Source organism: Scylla paramamosain, chromosome 32 (genome assembly GCF_035594125.1).
Source record: "Scylla paramamosain isolate STU-SP2022 chromosome 32, ASM3559412v1, whole genome shotgun sequence".
Taxonomy (NCBI): domain Eukaryota; kingdom Metazoa; phylum Arthropoda; class Malacostraca; order Decapoda; family Portunidae; genus Scylla; species Scylla paramamosain.
The window spans coordinates 5,876,255-5,892,173 of NC_087182.1; the positions used below are offsets into that span (position 1 = coordinate 5,876,255).

Sequence of the window (15,919 nt, forward strand, 5' to 3'; positions counted from 1 at the left end):
AACATTCTGATTCAATATACTATATTGAATTTCAAGTCTTTGCCTAATTAACACTAAATTCAGTATGGATTTTTGTGTATTAGTATTAGTATTTTCTTTGTCGTTTATGGGATGTAAAAGTCAGCTAACATGGCTGAGCTCCATTTACCTGTGTACCTACTCTCCATTCTCGCTGTATCCTTATGAACCGTCTCCATGTTCATCGCTGACAACTCTTGCCTTCTCCGGAAAAAAAAAAAAAAATGCAAGTGCATGGATTAGTTTGAGTTACATCTTAGATGCATTTCTTAAGTTCATCTTCTAAAACATCATAATGGGTGTATTTTGATTTCCCCAGATCTTTACACACACCTTTAAACATACATCAAGCTGCTGACTCAGTTTCATCCATCGTTGCTTGGAATTCATTGTCGTGCTCGAGTTCACGAATTTGCGGTCCCACAATTATACCATCCTTAACTTTGCAACATTTATGATTTATTTATTTATTTATTTATTTATTTACTTATTTTTTACTCGGGGTATAGGAATGCTGGTTTATCATGCTTCAGTGTGTTGAATTGTTTCATGAAGCCCAGTTTCATATGTAGTGGTGGCAAAACGATATTCTCCTTTTCACAAGTGGTTCATAAACATTGTGAGACCCTTGTGTCGCTGTATCTCGTGCTGGCTATTCCGATCGGGTATAGTGATGGTCGGCTGTCCCACTTAGTAGGAAACAGTAAAAAAATAATAATAAATAATAATAATAATAATAATAATAATAATAATAATAATAATAATAATAATAATAATAATAAATAAACAAATAGATCAAATAAATAAGTAAATAATAAAAAAATGAAAATAAATAAATATATAAAATAAGTAGATAAATAATAATAATAATAATAATAATAATAATATTAATAATAATAAGGATAATATTAATATTAATAAATAAATAAATAAATAAAATATAGCACCATTTCATAATATATTGTACCTTGAATCTTTTTAGGAAATTATCTGTATAGAAGCAATTTCCACTTGTACAGTTAATTATGGTCTTGTCTTATTAAACAAGGATCATGTCACTGGGAGTCTAGAAAAGTTAAATATTTGTCATGGAGGTTGGTAGAGCAACAGTTTCGTTAAGTTGGCAGCCAAGGACTTATGTGGCATTGTGTCGTATGCAACAATAAATGTGTCCACTGTGTCAAGCTGGCGTCATGAATATGAACCTTATGGGCGATATACTGATGCTTATTGCGCATCAGGCATCTTTTGTGGTTTACTGCTTCACTCCCGCACTTGTATATATATATAAGCTAAATAAGCCACAAATTTATTTATATATTTATTTTGGGTATGTTGTGGTTCAGACTTAAGTGATGTTAGTGAATTATTGAAATTATTGGGGAAAAAAGTATCAATGTGATTCACTGAATATTTTAAGAAAACCATTGTTTTTACATATTCCCCCTACCCCCTCTCTCTCTCTAAAAAAAAAAAAATTATATATATATATATATATATATATATATATATATATATATATATATATATATATATATATATATATATATATATATATATATATATATATATATGACCCAGAGTCACACGACAAAAACCTTCATTTAAAAAATAGCAACATGGTCAGCCCACAATCTTTAATCTACTACTTTCCTTCTGTTTCCTTTCTTTTACTTCTTCTGTCCAAACCTCTTCAATATTCTCAATCTTTCTACAAGCAAAAAAAAAAAAAAAAAAAAAAAAAAAAAATATATATATATATATATATATATATATTATATATATATATATATATATATATATATATATATATATATATATATATATATATATATATATATATATATATATATATATATATATATATATATACATACATACATACATACATACATACATACATACATCAGTAATGCCCTGAATATTTTAAGAAAACCATTGCTTTTATTTCTCTCTCTCTCTCTCTCTCTCTCTCTCTCTCTCTCTCTCTCTCTCTCTCTCTCTCTCTCTCTCTCTCTCTCTCTCTCTCTCTCTCTCTCTCTCTCTCTCTCTCTCTCTCTCTCTCTCTCTCTCTCTCTCTCTCTCTCTCTCTCTCTCTCTCTCTCTCTCTCTCTCTCTCTCTCTCTCTCTCTCTCTCTCTCTCTCTCTCTCTCTCTCTCATGGAAAATACACTTGTCATTTTTTATGATTTTCTTTCAGGGACTTCATTATCCTGCCTGGTTTCATAGACTTCACAGCTGATGAAGTGGTGAGTAATTAACATTTTGTTATACTGTACCTTTTCTTTTAGAAGATGCTCACACACACACACACACACACACACACACACACACACACACACACACACACACACACACACACACACACACACACACACACACACACACACACACACACACACACACACACACACACACACACACAACTTATATTTCACTCTTACTATGTTGGTAGTGTTGAGGAGTTTCATTTTTTGGTTATGATTTGTAGAAATGTGCTGGATAACTGGCACCGTCTTAGATTGCATTTTGAAGTGTATGTAAGTATTGGTAATTGAGTAAGATTTAACATCTATCCTTTTTTTCTCATGACAGGACCTAACCTCTGCATTGACCAAGAAAATTAGTCTTAAAGCCCCGCTGGTGTCTTCCCCGATGGACACTGTTACAGAGTCCGAGATGGCAATTGCTATGGCGGTAAGTGGTTTACTCGCCTGGTTACACATCCAATTTGTTTCCCTGAGTGCCATGTTACAGAAGGAGATGTGGATATGACTCCAAGACATCAAATTATGAATCTCTAGACTCAGACTGTTGCAATATTCTAAGTTAAGTAAATTTGCTGTACCTATACACACCCAGTGCAATTCACCACTACTGTTCATCCCTCCAACAGCTGTGTGGTGGCATTGGTATCATCCACCATAACTGCAATCCAGATATTCAGGCACAGGAAGTGATGAAGGTCAAGAAGTATAAACATGGATTCATCCGTGACCCTGTTTGCCTCACTCCCGACCACAGGGTTGGTGTTCATTGGTTACCAATAAGGTTTTGTTCATTAGGGAGGGACAACATTTCATGGGTCAAATGCTTAACAGCTTTGTCAATTAGGATTTGTTTTTTCTCAAGGATTAGCTCTTAATTTATTCTCTGTGTGAGTTTCTTTTCTTACCTATTTTCATGTGGGAAAAAAATTTTACAGTACCTTGAAATGTGTAACAGGTGAGTGATGTATTTGAAGTGAAGAAGCGTCACGGGTTTGGCGGCATCCCTATCACAGAGGATGGCAAGATGGGCAGTCGACTGATGGGTATTGTCACTTCCCGAGACATTGACTTCTTGGAGCCCAATTCAGACAAGCTACTATCTGAGATCATGACTCCCTTTGATGATCTGGTCACTGCTCCAGCAGGAGTCAGTTTGGACAAGGCCAATGAAATATTACAACGGTCCAAAAAAGGTAATTACATATTCTTTAGTAGGCTAGAATGATACCAGAAGGTATGAGGACATTTTACTAATTGATTATGATGAGCATGTGTAGTGTAGTGTAATACTGTTTCCTGTTCCTGGAAACTTTTGATTTTCAGGGAAGTTGCCCATCATCAACGAACACTTTGAGCTGGTGGCCCTCATAGCCCGGACCGATCTTAAAAAGTCTAGGAACTTCCCTAATGCTTCTTATGATGCCAACAATCAGCTCTTGGTTGGAGCAGCTATTGGGACCCGAGAGTCAGACAAACTGAGGCTACAGATGCTGGTCCATGCAGGAGTGGATGTGGTGGTTTTGGTAAGAACTGGTTTTTCAGAATAATGTCTGATATCTATGTGCCTGAAGTCAACTTCAGTAAAATTTTATTAATTTGCATACAGATAATTTGAACATTTGGTAATTTGCGTCTTCAGAACCCAAGAATTACAAATTTGTATACATTAAGCATTGTGTATTTTGCTTAATGCTTTACTGAAGGAATCCATCCAGTTAAGTTGAATAATCACTTTACCTTAGTCTCAATCCTGTATCTATTAGTACTTAATTCAAAAGCTAGTGATCAGAATCCCACTGCATAGGTGTTATTACACCAGTTTACCTCATCATTGATGCATTACTGGCATGATTTTAGGTGTTGCAGTTCTCCCTCCATGAATGTTGTAAATAATTTACTGTTCTTTGACTTAAGAATGGTACTATGTTAAGAAAAATAGAGCTAGACTAATTGTTGGTACCCTAATGTGACATATAATTATTTGTGCTTAATTGTAGCTAATTATGGAAAATCTTGCAGGACTCCTCACAGGGTAACTCCATCTACCAGATCAACCTGATCCGTTACATCAAGAGCACTTACCCAGAACTACAAATCATTGGTGGCAATGGTGAGCAGTACTTTGGTTTGCAGTAGTAGAAGCTCATTTTCCCTTCTTGAAATGACAATGGTTTTATAGACTTTACCTACAGTAGGAGTGCTTTCTCTTCCTTGTTAGGGCCAAGGGGATAAGAGAGTGGTGTTAGTGAGTGTATATGTGAAAGTTGTATGCCTTGTCTTGGCAGTCTTGGTATATGTTTGTACATACTATCCATTTAAATTTCTGGGTTATCAGCATCTCACAAACTATTGATACATTTTCAGTTGTGACAGCAGCACAGGCCAAGAACTTGATAGATGCAGGAGTGGATGGGCTGAGGGTTGGCATGGGGGCCGGGTCCATCTGCATCACACAGGAAGTCATGGCTGTTGGCAGGCCACAAGCCACTGCTGTCTACAAGGTGAGTGTCTTGTGGAATTTAACAAGGACCAAATGACATAAGTACTCAAATAAGTTTAACGTGTGTATGATGAAAATAATTCACTGATGTTTCTGGTTGTTTACAGGTTGCAGAATATGCTCGGAGGTTTGGTGTGCCAGTGATGGCTGATGGAGGAATTAGTTCTGTAGGTCACATCATCAAGGCTTTGTCCCTCGGTGCATCCACAGGTGAGGTCACTGATAAGGAGCTTAAAGAGAGCATGAGAGAGAGAGAGAGAGAGAGAGAGAGAGAGAGAGAGAGAGAGAGAGAGAGAGAGAGAGAGAGAGAGAGAGAGAGAGAGAGAGAGAGAGAGAGAGAGAGAGAGAGAGAGAGAGAGAGAGAGAGAGAAATCCAAAATGCCTCAGTAGTACTGCATGAAATCTATTATCTATTCTTTGTTACCACAATCATCGCGGTTTCAAAAGTCACTTATACTTCCATATTTAAGAGATTGCCATATTAGATGAAAACACTCATGATGCATTTGCAGTATTCTTATTCCATTCTGTTTCTTGTACTGTATGTATCAATAAATTTTGTCCAGTTTAAAGACTTTTTGCAGGGAAGTATTATGTGCTGTTTTATGATCTAGCCTGAAGGCCCTTTCAATAGTGATCCACCGAACCATACAGTGAATTTCTACCGAAAATGAATCACAATTCCACTGTCAGATGACAGGCGCCACCACCCTTGGAAAAAACTTGTGTACTTTGCTCAGTTAACTTTAGATAGTAATTCTGTAAGATACAGGAAGAAGTATTATAGACTCTTCCATTACTTAAGGTTCTTTGTCTATTTTCTTGGGAAGAGGAAATTTTCAGGGTAGCAGCAGACAAAGCAGAGAAGAGACTTGAGGTGTGTGTCGGCGGCCTGCGCTCGTGTTTAGAGTTCTCATGTATAAGTTCTTAGCCAACTCTAATTTTCTCCTTGCTTTAGCTTTATGTCAACTATAATATTTCAAAAAGATGTATTTCCTTGCCTGCTAATGATTATCTTTAGATATGATGGAAGAAATGCACTTAAAAAAAAAAAAATGCTCCAAGATTAAAGTCACAGCCACGAAATGGAGTCAGACAACGTTATTTATTGGTCAGAAAGATGCGAATTGTCATCAGAAAATGCCTCATCTTCCCTTTTTTTCCCCTGCTTTATGTCACTTTCAGGTTCTTTTAGTGTGAAATGACAAGAAAAGAAATATTTTCTTATAGAACACCAACTTTCTTGGTCTCAAAAAGCATTATGTTCTATGTTTTATTCTTCAGAATACATTCCTATGGGAACTTATATGCTTTTCTGCTGTGCCTACTATTCACTGATTGGTTGTTTGCCTTTTGGACCTAGAAAGGCAAATGCTACCCAGGGCGTGTATGCTTCCGTATGCCTTGCAAGCAAAGCATTTGACTTGTCGGTGCCACTACTGAAAATGCCTTAAGTTGTACCAGTGTCTCATAAAGCTGTGTTACATAAGGAAGGGGTTATCTTCGCTGGTCTGCACTGAGGGGCTTCCTAACCCTCTTAACCCAGGAGGGTGCTGTTATTTGTTTCACTTTCGAACAGCATGAGCAAGTGCTAGATGGCTATACCATAAACACTTTACTCTGCATTTCTTGTACTGCTTGCATGCAGATTTTGCCTGTGCTCTCAAGGTTATGATGATTGTCTTCAGCTATTTATGATGTGTAAGGTGAAATTTCTTGTGTCTGATCACATTGTCCTTGTGTGATTAGATATAGATAGGGAAAGTATCTCTTATCTCAAAAGAAATTGAATGAAAGCCTTTGCATATGTGTACATGTACGTAGTGATGGGAATGTGAAAGTATGGTTATCAAATTTTAACAACAACAGGTCCAAGATTTTAACAACAGCAGGTGTATTCATTTATGTATATTGAATGGTTGGATTTCTGTTCTAAAAAAAGTCTCTCCCACCCCACAGTGATGATGGGCTCAATGCTGGCGGGAACATCAGAGGCACCTGGGGAATACTTTTTCAGCAATGGAGTACGCCTGAAGAAGTACCGCGGCATGGGTTCCCTTGAGGCTATGGAGTGTAAGGGTAACAGTGGGGGTGCTGCCGACAGATATTTCCATGGGTGAGTATTGTGTTGTGTTGATATGGGGCCTTATTGAATTCATGAGGTTTTGTGTTTAGTGTGTTGTGTGTTGCATGAGAGGTCCTCCTTCTCAAGTCATTGGTACAGGTGGCCTCATCACACTGGGTCAATATAGATTAGTACTAATTGTAGTGTCCATAGATTTTGTGTTACTGCACTGATCTATTAGTTTCTTTGAAGTTAAGAAGATAACTACTATTACCGTGATTAATCTTGTTTCCATTTTCCCTTTGAGTATGGTAATTACTGTTCCCTTGGCTCATTTTATCTCACTTCCCAGTAACAGTTAATGCAGAATTTTGTTGTGATTTGCCAATTATGAATTTGACATAAGTCATCATGTGCGTGATGAATCTAATATCTTGTTTCTTAAGATTAAAAGGCAGGTTTCAGATGAAAGGACTACACCAGGTATCACCATATTATAGTTTGATCCACACTTGAATAATTTTATGTGATATGTCTAAAGAATGAAGTTTGTAAAGAAATAATGCTAGGATTTTGGAGAGAGAGAGAGAGAGAGAGAGAGAGAGAGAGAGAGAGAGAGAGAGAGAGAGAGAGAGAGAGAGAGAGAGAGAGAAAAGGGATAGATGATTTATGATTTGTAAAGACTTGAAACATTAAGAATTGTACTTCCAACACTACCAAAAACAAGGCAACAAAGCCTAAATCAACCAGGTTTGGAGGATTAGTGTTCACTGAGCAAGAGGATGGACCTCCCACTTTGTTTATGTGATATTGGAATATTATTGGTAATAACAAGTGAAGAGGCAAGCTAATCAGTTAGTTTTTACTTTGGAATTGTTGGCCAGTGCCAGTGCATGTGAGTGTTACTACTGCAGTTATTACATTTAGACTAATATATATATATATATATATATATATATATATATATATATATATATATATATATATATATATATATATATATATATATATATATATATATATATATATATATATATATATATATATATATATATATATAATTTTTTTTTTTTTTTAGTGATAAGGTATTTTAATGATGGTTTTGTCTTTAGTACTGAGCTTATTTTTCTGTGCCTATTTTAGCTTATTTCTTCTCCAGCTTAATAATGAGTCCTCATTAATGTTATGGTGGGTGAGATCTTTATTTTGTTTTGGCACTTAAGCTGTATTAGATTTTGTCCAGCCCATGTCTACAGGTTTCTTTTTATTGACATGGACATCCAAGGTGGATATATGTATATTATGTCTCCTGGAGCTAACTGGTGCCTGTTATGTTCAGGGGCCCTCCTAACAAGGTCAGCTGTGCATGCAAAAAGTCATCAGATGCTGCTGACCTGTCATCAGTGGCTCACAGTCCAAACTGTGTCATGTATTTAGGAGGGTAAGACTAACCCTTAGAGCATCTGGCCACGGGTAGACTGTGAACTTTGCCACCGGTCGCTGCGTCCAGTCCCGTCCTGTGTCACAAGTAGCTTGCTCACCCTGCCTCAGCAGGCCGTTCTCTTCAGCGTACATATAAAATGCCTTGGTACTGTATATACATAATGGTTATTCTATTTAAAGAACATCTAGTTACTTTCATATCTCATTGGCTTAACTTTTGCACATCTACATGTTTCTGCACCCAACCCTGCCAGCGCTCGCACTCCCCAGATTGTTGTTGATTCAGAGGCGTTCATCCTGCCAGTGTTGATCCTTGATGGTGGCGAGTGGGAGAGTAGCAGGCCTTTATGGTTATATTCAGGATGCACAGTAGTGTTGATAGAGGTATACATGAAGTAATTGGTAGGCACAGTAATGAAGTAGGCTCTATGTGTACACTGGAGTGCTCCAAGAATGACTGATTACATATTTAGAAATGAATGTTTGTATAGTTTATGTTATATGATAAAAATTAATCTGTATCTCTCTGATGCCTCGTGTCATTCATATCAATTATTTGGTACAATTAAATTTTTTGGAGGTATTTATTAAAATGCAAACTAATCATCTGTGGAGACAGTAGCAGATGGAGTAGGTGGGATTACAAGACTTGAAGCCACCACTTGTAAACTGTTCAGAAATTTATTGTAGATTTAGATACTTTCCTTAGCATTTTGTATTGTCTTTAAAAATGTGAATGGGACACCTCTAGGCATGAAAGTTATCTATTGTGTAGTGCAAAGAAAGACATATATTTGTACTACACCAGTATCTCCATCTTAGCTCATGCCACAGTTTCTGAGTGTGTCTTATGATGGACAGGGAAGGAGACACCATCAAAGTGGCACAAGGAGTGAGTGGTTCCATTGTTGACAAGGGCTCCATCCTTCGCTTCCTTCCATACCTGGTGTCTGGCATCCAACATGGCTGTCAGGACATTGGCTCCAAGTCTTGCTCCATGCTCAGGTTGGTGTTACTTGCTTGCTTTTGCTTACTACAATTTGTTCATGTGGAAGAAAGCCTTAGGTTGTTTATATTTGGGTCACATTTAGAATGTTTTTGTCAGAGCATGCAGATGATGGGCAAGGATGCTTCAAGCCTTAGTACCTACCTCAGCTGACCTTTTATGTATTTAACATACCCTCTTGGATGTTGTATTGGGTTCAGAGTTACACAATGGAGTCCTGTAGCATGCATTATAGTCTTGGGTATCTTGAGGCTTGGCCAGTAGAATACTTGTATAATGGTTTGGGTATTGCATAAGGATGAGGTGCATGGTCGGATACAGGACACTTCATTCGTTACTTTTGAAAATGTCTACAAGAAACTGAGTTGACACTAATATTAGATTAAAAGAAATGTATCACACAACAAGAGGAATGAAATACAGAAACTCAACTCATCAGTTGCATAATCTTCTGTCTACGGTACATTTGATAAAGGGATCCTATATTGTTCTGTATGTGTTTTTGTTTATAATCCCATTGAATGTCATAGCATGTAATTCATAAATGTTGAAGTAAATGTATGGAAAAGGCTAATTTTTATGTAGTTCATTTGATTAATCTGTTTATCCCCCTAACATTCATAGATAACTAGTGAATGACCTTATGGTACTGTGGCTTTTAGGAGCATGTTATAATTGCACTCAATAATCCTTTAGTGAGTGGGGACAAGAAAACTTGGAGCTCGTTTCCTGTGGTCACCATGAATCACAAGAGAGGTCAGATTTGAGCAGTTTGTTCCTAGATTAGTTTGAACTGCAAGGTATTATGGTGTTCGTGTACATTCAGGATTCTCTTCATGTGTTGCTGTCTCCTTTTCTTGCATGTTGGCATCCCTGTAGCATGTGTGTGAATACTTGTAACCATTTCTGTAATAACTCCTTAAGTTCCTTATTAACATATTTTATCCTCCACTGCTGTATAATCAGTCAGTGTGATGTTTATTGTTGTAATTATCAGTAATTGAATTGTGAACTAGTGCCTCCTTGTATAAAGACATGTTAGGTGTTTGCTGCACTATATGTGTGTGTATGTGTGTGTGTGTGTGTGTGTGTGTGTGTTGCCCATTTCAACGCAGATGAATATTCTGCCAGGTTATCCATAATGAAACATCAAGGAGAGAAGCAAATTGTACCTGAATATTGAAAAATCAGCAACCTATGAATGCACAGTGGCTCACTGCTATTTTTTCATGTTGTTAAAGGAACTGTACATGATGCAGGTGGATCTGAAACAAGACTATGGTACAGATTTAACTTGTTTTCCTTTATAAAAAACATGTTTTTCTATAACTGGCCACGGTAATGAAACATATGTGAAAACGCACTTTTGGCCTAAACTGGTAGGATGTTTGATGTTGAGTGATCTGGTTTGCTTTCCCCTATGCTTCCAAAGAGAAGTTTTTAATAGTTTCTTTAGCCATGTCTACTGCTAAGAAGCTTGAACATTGCATATTTCAAATATAAGCTTGTGATGCATTTATTTTCACTGCTCCTATGTATTTAAAGCAAAATGCTGAAGTGTATCCATTATATCATTTTGTTTGATAGCAAAATGAGTTGAATCACTTTTTAGACAGTTATTTTTTGCAAATTTATTTCAGAATTCTTGAATTCCTTAAGTTTTTTATTTTTTTTTTTATTTAGATGAGATAGAAAAATTTTTTTCTAATTTAGATGAGATAGAACATGCATTAAGGAGTTGAGCACCTGGTGTAGAAAAATAATATAAAGGTATATAAGTTAATGCCTACTAGTAGGATGAAGCAGGAGAGAAATTTGGTATTAAAGGTCAGATAACTTCTCTCTAGTTCATGTTCATATTGGTAACTGGCTTAGTGTCCCCAGAGAGCTAAACCCAGCCTTCTCCTTAACTAACCAGGGCCATGCTGTATAGTGGTGAGCTGAAACTTGAGCGTCGCACTATTTCGGCCCAGAAAGAGGGCACCGTCCACAGCCTGTACTCCTACGAGAAGAGGCTGTACTAATCGACCGGGGAATCTCATGTTGTGCTGTGATGTGTGCTGTCCTGTTGCACTGCCACCAATGACATAAACTAACTCAAACCATGTACTGATAATCCCAGTGTACTTAGTACTGCCACCACCTGTTGTACTACCACATCCTGTTAGTGATATGCTACCAACCTATGTACTGCCAGTGTACATTCATAAATCATTTATCCACAGAAACCAAACTGAAGAAAGTAGGTCATTTACTTCTTACTTGAATAATGTGCAATCAAAATTATTTGAAAGTTTCAGTGATCCTGATGTCCTACACTAATTCAAATAGTACACACTAATCCGTACAGTCTGTGTGGTGAACAGTGTTTTGTCTGGCAGCTAAGGGCTGTGGTGTCAGAAGTGCTTCTGTTATTGGTCATGCCCTTGACTTGTGACTTCCTCTTCCTCACATTATACATAGTAGTCCAACTCATTCCATTTACATGTTCTACTTCACTCTTTCCTGTCTGTTTACACCTCACAAACTTAACAAAGCTTGTTGGGCATTTTCACTAGACATTTACATCTATAAATGTCAATGAAGATACCAGAGATGTATTCCTCATACTTATCTATTTGTTTTTTACTGCTGAAATATCTACAGTTTAATCTTTCCTAGTATTTTTCACCTATTCCATTTATCTAATGTAGAGTACTTGGTTATTGTCTGTTTTTGAGAAAGTGACAAGAAATATTGAGCTTTGGTATCTGAATGCCATTTAATCTTAATATATTTATTAGAGAACAAAACACACACACAGTTAACCATCTTGTGGCATTACACTGACTGAAATGTATCTTGGGCTGCAGCTGGTGTGAGCTGTGACCAGTGTTTTTGTGCTACTTTGTCTACTATGTGTTGTTAGTCGCATGGAAGTTGATTGGTTGGAAAAGTATCTCATCTAGAACACACCAAACTCTCAAATCAGAAAAACCCAATTTCAAAAACAATGCAGAAAAGACAAAATATCAATCAGAGTAATTCTTAGTGGTGAAAGTTGGATGAATATTGATGCAGCTGAAAATTTTCACTCTTAAAGTCCTTGTTCTTCTCTTAAAAGGTGAAAGACATTGTTTCCATGTCTTGTTAAAGGAGCAAATAAACGTTAAGCTTTATGATTTCCTATTTCCTTACTAAGCCACTAATTTGTGTCTGTCAAAATAATCTTAGATGCAGAGGATACAATCAAAAGCTAATAAAGATGGTGCTCTTTTTAGAAACTATAATTTGTGTTTTGTTTTGAGAGATTGGAGTGTATTTCTAGGATAGGATGTGAATGATGTTAGCAGTACTACTTCAGTCCATATGAATCCATTGAGAGTACAAACTTGATGAAGTTACTTGGCTAATCATATCGGTGACTATCTGCAAAAGGTGACAGAGTATTTGTCATTTATATTTTACTGAACACCTCGCTGATACAACTTAGACTGGTCAGTCTTTTATGTGATGCCCCACCACAAGTCATAAGGAACATTAGGCTCCTGTCTGTGCCAACAAAATAGTTATAGCTCACCTGTGTGTTAACAGTTGTGGGTTGTACCTTTAATATTGTGCTGTGTAAGGTTATGATCAGGGATTTTAAATGTTTTACAGTGTTATATGTGTACTTTTGGTATTTTCTTATCCATATACATTCATGTTTTTATTGTGATAAACTAAAATAGTGCATCAAAGATTTTAAGAGCTAACTGTGTATAGTCTTTTTGCATCTGTATGCCTAAAGAAATTAAAGACTATATTTACCACATTCCAGGTGATACTGAAGCACCACTACCTTTTTTCTCATACAGAAATTTATAGTACAGTAGATACTCAGTGCAATAAATCAGCCATGTGATCCATATGTAATACAAAATTTAAAGCCATGGTAGACTGGAGGAATCTTGCATTGATGCCAGAATCTGCATAACATCTTTTGTTCCTGTAATCTACTTTTGTTTATTCCTCCAACACTAACTCCCAAAGCTTAGTACTGACATTTGATCTTTAAATATGATAGCAATGACAAGACTTCCAGCAAAATTGTTTTCTGAAGAAGTTCTATGTAAATATATTTCTCTTGATGGCAGATTTATTGTTCTTTTTTTTAATTTGCATATAGTAAAATACATGTATCAAGGTAGGTACATGTTTTACCGTGTGTGATTCAGTCAACCCAAACAGTTTTTGCAATATTACTGTATATTGGTCATTTGCATAGGTTATATGGAAGCCAGATGGTATAAGTTGTATATGAAAGTCTACTATATCATCTCAGTTGAATGATGTAATAATTTTGGGTGTCTGATTCTGATGCAGAAATATGCCAGGTAAATTAGCTTCAAGGAGATAAGGGCAGTGTTTCTTCCTTCTCATTCAACATTAAATTAGATTTTTATATTGACTTAGAATGAAAGAGGTGTTTTTGACACTCATTAATTGAGACTTTGTAACTTGTAGGAAGGACCTGTGGGTGAGGCCCTCTCGAATTGGGTATACTTTCACTATGTAATGCGAGCGTCATAGAACTTGGGTGTACTTCTTCATTTTAGGGTAAGATTTGAGGGCTCAAGAAGTCATTCCGTTTTCCCAGATATGAGAATATCAGTAGTGTAGGTATTCTGTAGCCTGAGATGAGCCTGAGAGGTGCTGCTTGTCACCAGTTTAATAGTGTGACATATTTGTTTCCAGATCCATGATGTATGCAGGTGAACTCAAGTTTGAAAAGCGCACTTTGTCAGCTCAGCGTGAAGGAAATGTTCACAGCCTATATAACTTTGAGAAGCGGCTCTACTAGTAGGCTTCCCTGAGGGCCACTCAAGCTCTTTATGTGACTTAACCTGTCATCTTTTATCCAAGGTTGTTAAAGTAGGTTCATCTCAGATATATATAAAAAATTATTGTTAATGGTAGATGTTCAAATTTTATTGAGAAAATTGATAGTTTGATAGTCATATGTTTTTGAAAAATTTTATTTAAAATATTAATTTAAAATGTTAGTGTCCTTGGAAGAGAGAGAGAGAGAGAGAGAGAGAGAGAGAGAGAGAGAGAGAGAGAGAGAGAGAGAGAGAGAGAGAGAGAGAGAGATGCCTGTGTAAGGGTATGCAAGTGTGCATGTTTGAATCACTAATTTATGCATTGTGTCAACTGTACTGCTTGTACACATTTTGTCACCACTAGATTCCACTACATAACAAGCTAGTGTTCATCACTCCTTTGTTACCCTTTGCTAGCACTTGTGATCCAGAAAATCCATCACTTCATTCTGCATAGGTGCCCCATATCATTTGTCTGTTTTGTTAATAGTTGCTTCAAGGCAATGAATATAGTCATTACTAAAGCTCTGTGGATGATTTGTAAAAGTTGGTAGAGAAGATTGCTTGTGTTAATAAGTCTGTTTTAGGAGTTATTTTATACTACTAATGTTGTACTCATTCCAAGTGCAAATATTGTGAGCACCTCAGTTTTTATATATTAGTAAGTGTGGTGGTGTTACATGAGTATCATTGCCTTGCTCAGTCTCAGCTCTTTCTTCCAGGAGCTGGGATTCTGGACTAGTTGATTTTATAATTCAGTATTATTTGTCGTGAATTTTTTATACTTTGCTGCACAGTTTATGATACTGCATATGTTGTGTGCATGGGTGCCAATGACCATATAATACTGTCTGGGGTTTGCTTGTTATGGACTGACCAAAAATGGCAGTGATATATTGCAAACTTTTTTTTTTTTTTTTTTTATATATATATATATAGCAACACTGGCATAACTTTTTTTTCCAGTAGCAATTGATATATATATATTTAGGGTTGGATTATTGTATAAAGCAACCTTTACTCTGTCTTTCAAGGAGAAATTTAGACCTTTTCTTCCCCCCCCCCTTCTCTCAAGGAATCCGTACATTGGTTTTAAGATGTTAGCGTACCAATTGGAAATTAATTAGAAATTGGAAAGGTGAAGTGGTTAGGTGAAGTGAAGACAAGGCAGGTCACTCACAACAAGGGTCCAAACTAGTACTGGTAGGTGTTTGTAAGAAGCTCACGACCATGTTCTTCCATCTTGAGGTGAGCCTGTCTATGCTGGACTATATTTATGGAACTAAAGCATTGTAAACTCCCAGCAATTTTGAATAAACTTATGTATTTTTATGGTCTTTCTCATCATGCTTGTATTGTTTCAGGGCATTTTGTTCCCCAGAATGTGGGTATGTGTGGTGCATTGTCTTGGCCACCATGTGTGGGATATCTGACCTAGTATGTATTTGAAGATTATTTCGCTAATCTGCTGACTCCTTATTGGATATTTTAAAGGTGAAAGTTTTAAGTCTAAGGAAAAATTGCAGATAATTTTTTTTTTCCAATGTATATTCGTGACATAAGATATCATGGGAAACTTTAACTTCTAATGGCAGGAATTTCAGTTAAATACCTCTAAGTGGCTACAATAAAAATACCAGACTGATACTTCATTACAATTTTTCATCCATTACCAAAAATAAAGCAACAAAAAAAAAAAAAAAAAAAAAAAAAAAAAAAAAAATATATATATATATATATATATATATATATATATATATATATATATATATATATA

The 15,919-nt window shown here is 36.2% G+C and overlaps 1 protein-coding gene across 6 annotated transcripts in view; it reads left to right on the top strand.

Moving 5' to 3' along the window:
* Positions 1–15,472, top strand: part of LOC135089135 (inosine-5'-monophosphate dehydrogenase 1-like) — a 16,606-nt gene extending 1,134 nt beyond the window's left edge. Inside the window, exons 2-14 of one of the 6 annotated variants that reach the window (XM_063984409.1) lie at positions 2,218–2,266; positions 2,613–2,714; positions 2,914–3,042; positions 3,243–3,480; positions 3,611–3,810; positions 4,307–4,397; positions 4,652–4,788; positions 4,895–4,997; positions 6,747–6,903; positions 8,192–8,293; positions 9,157–9,300; positions 13,787–13,879; positions 14,018–14,156. In XM_063984409.1, coding sequence (XP_063840479.1) covers positions 2,218–2,266; positions 2,613–2,714; positions 2,914–3,042; positions 3,243–3,480; positions 3,611–3,810; positions 4,307–4,397; positions 4,652–4,788; positions 4,895–4,997; positions 6,747–6,903; positions 8,192–8,293; positions 9,157–9,300; positions 13,787–13,838 — 1,504 coding nt within the window. In that variant the 3' untranslated portion in view covers positions 13,839–13,879; positions 14,018–14,156. Of the gene's footprint in view, positions 1–2,217; positions 2,267–2,612; positions 2,715–2,913; positions 3,043–3,242; positions 3,481–3,610; positions 3,811–4,306; positions 4,398–4,651; positions 4,789–4,894; positions 4,998–6,746; positions 6,904–8,191; positions 8,294–9,156; positions 9,301–11,219; positions 13,095–13,786; positions 13,880–14,017 lie in introns of those variants that run through there. The other 5 variants (XM_063984407.1, XM_063984412.1, XM_063984408.1 and 2 more) reach the window with 5 other exon arrangements.
* Positions 15,473–15,919: the final 447 nt, after the last annotated feature.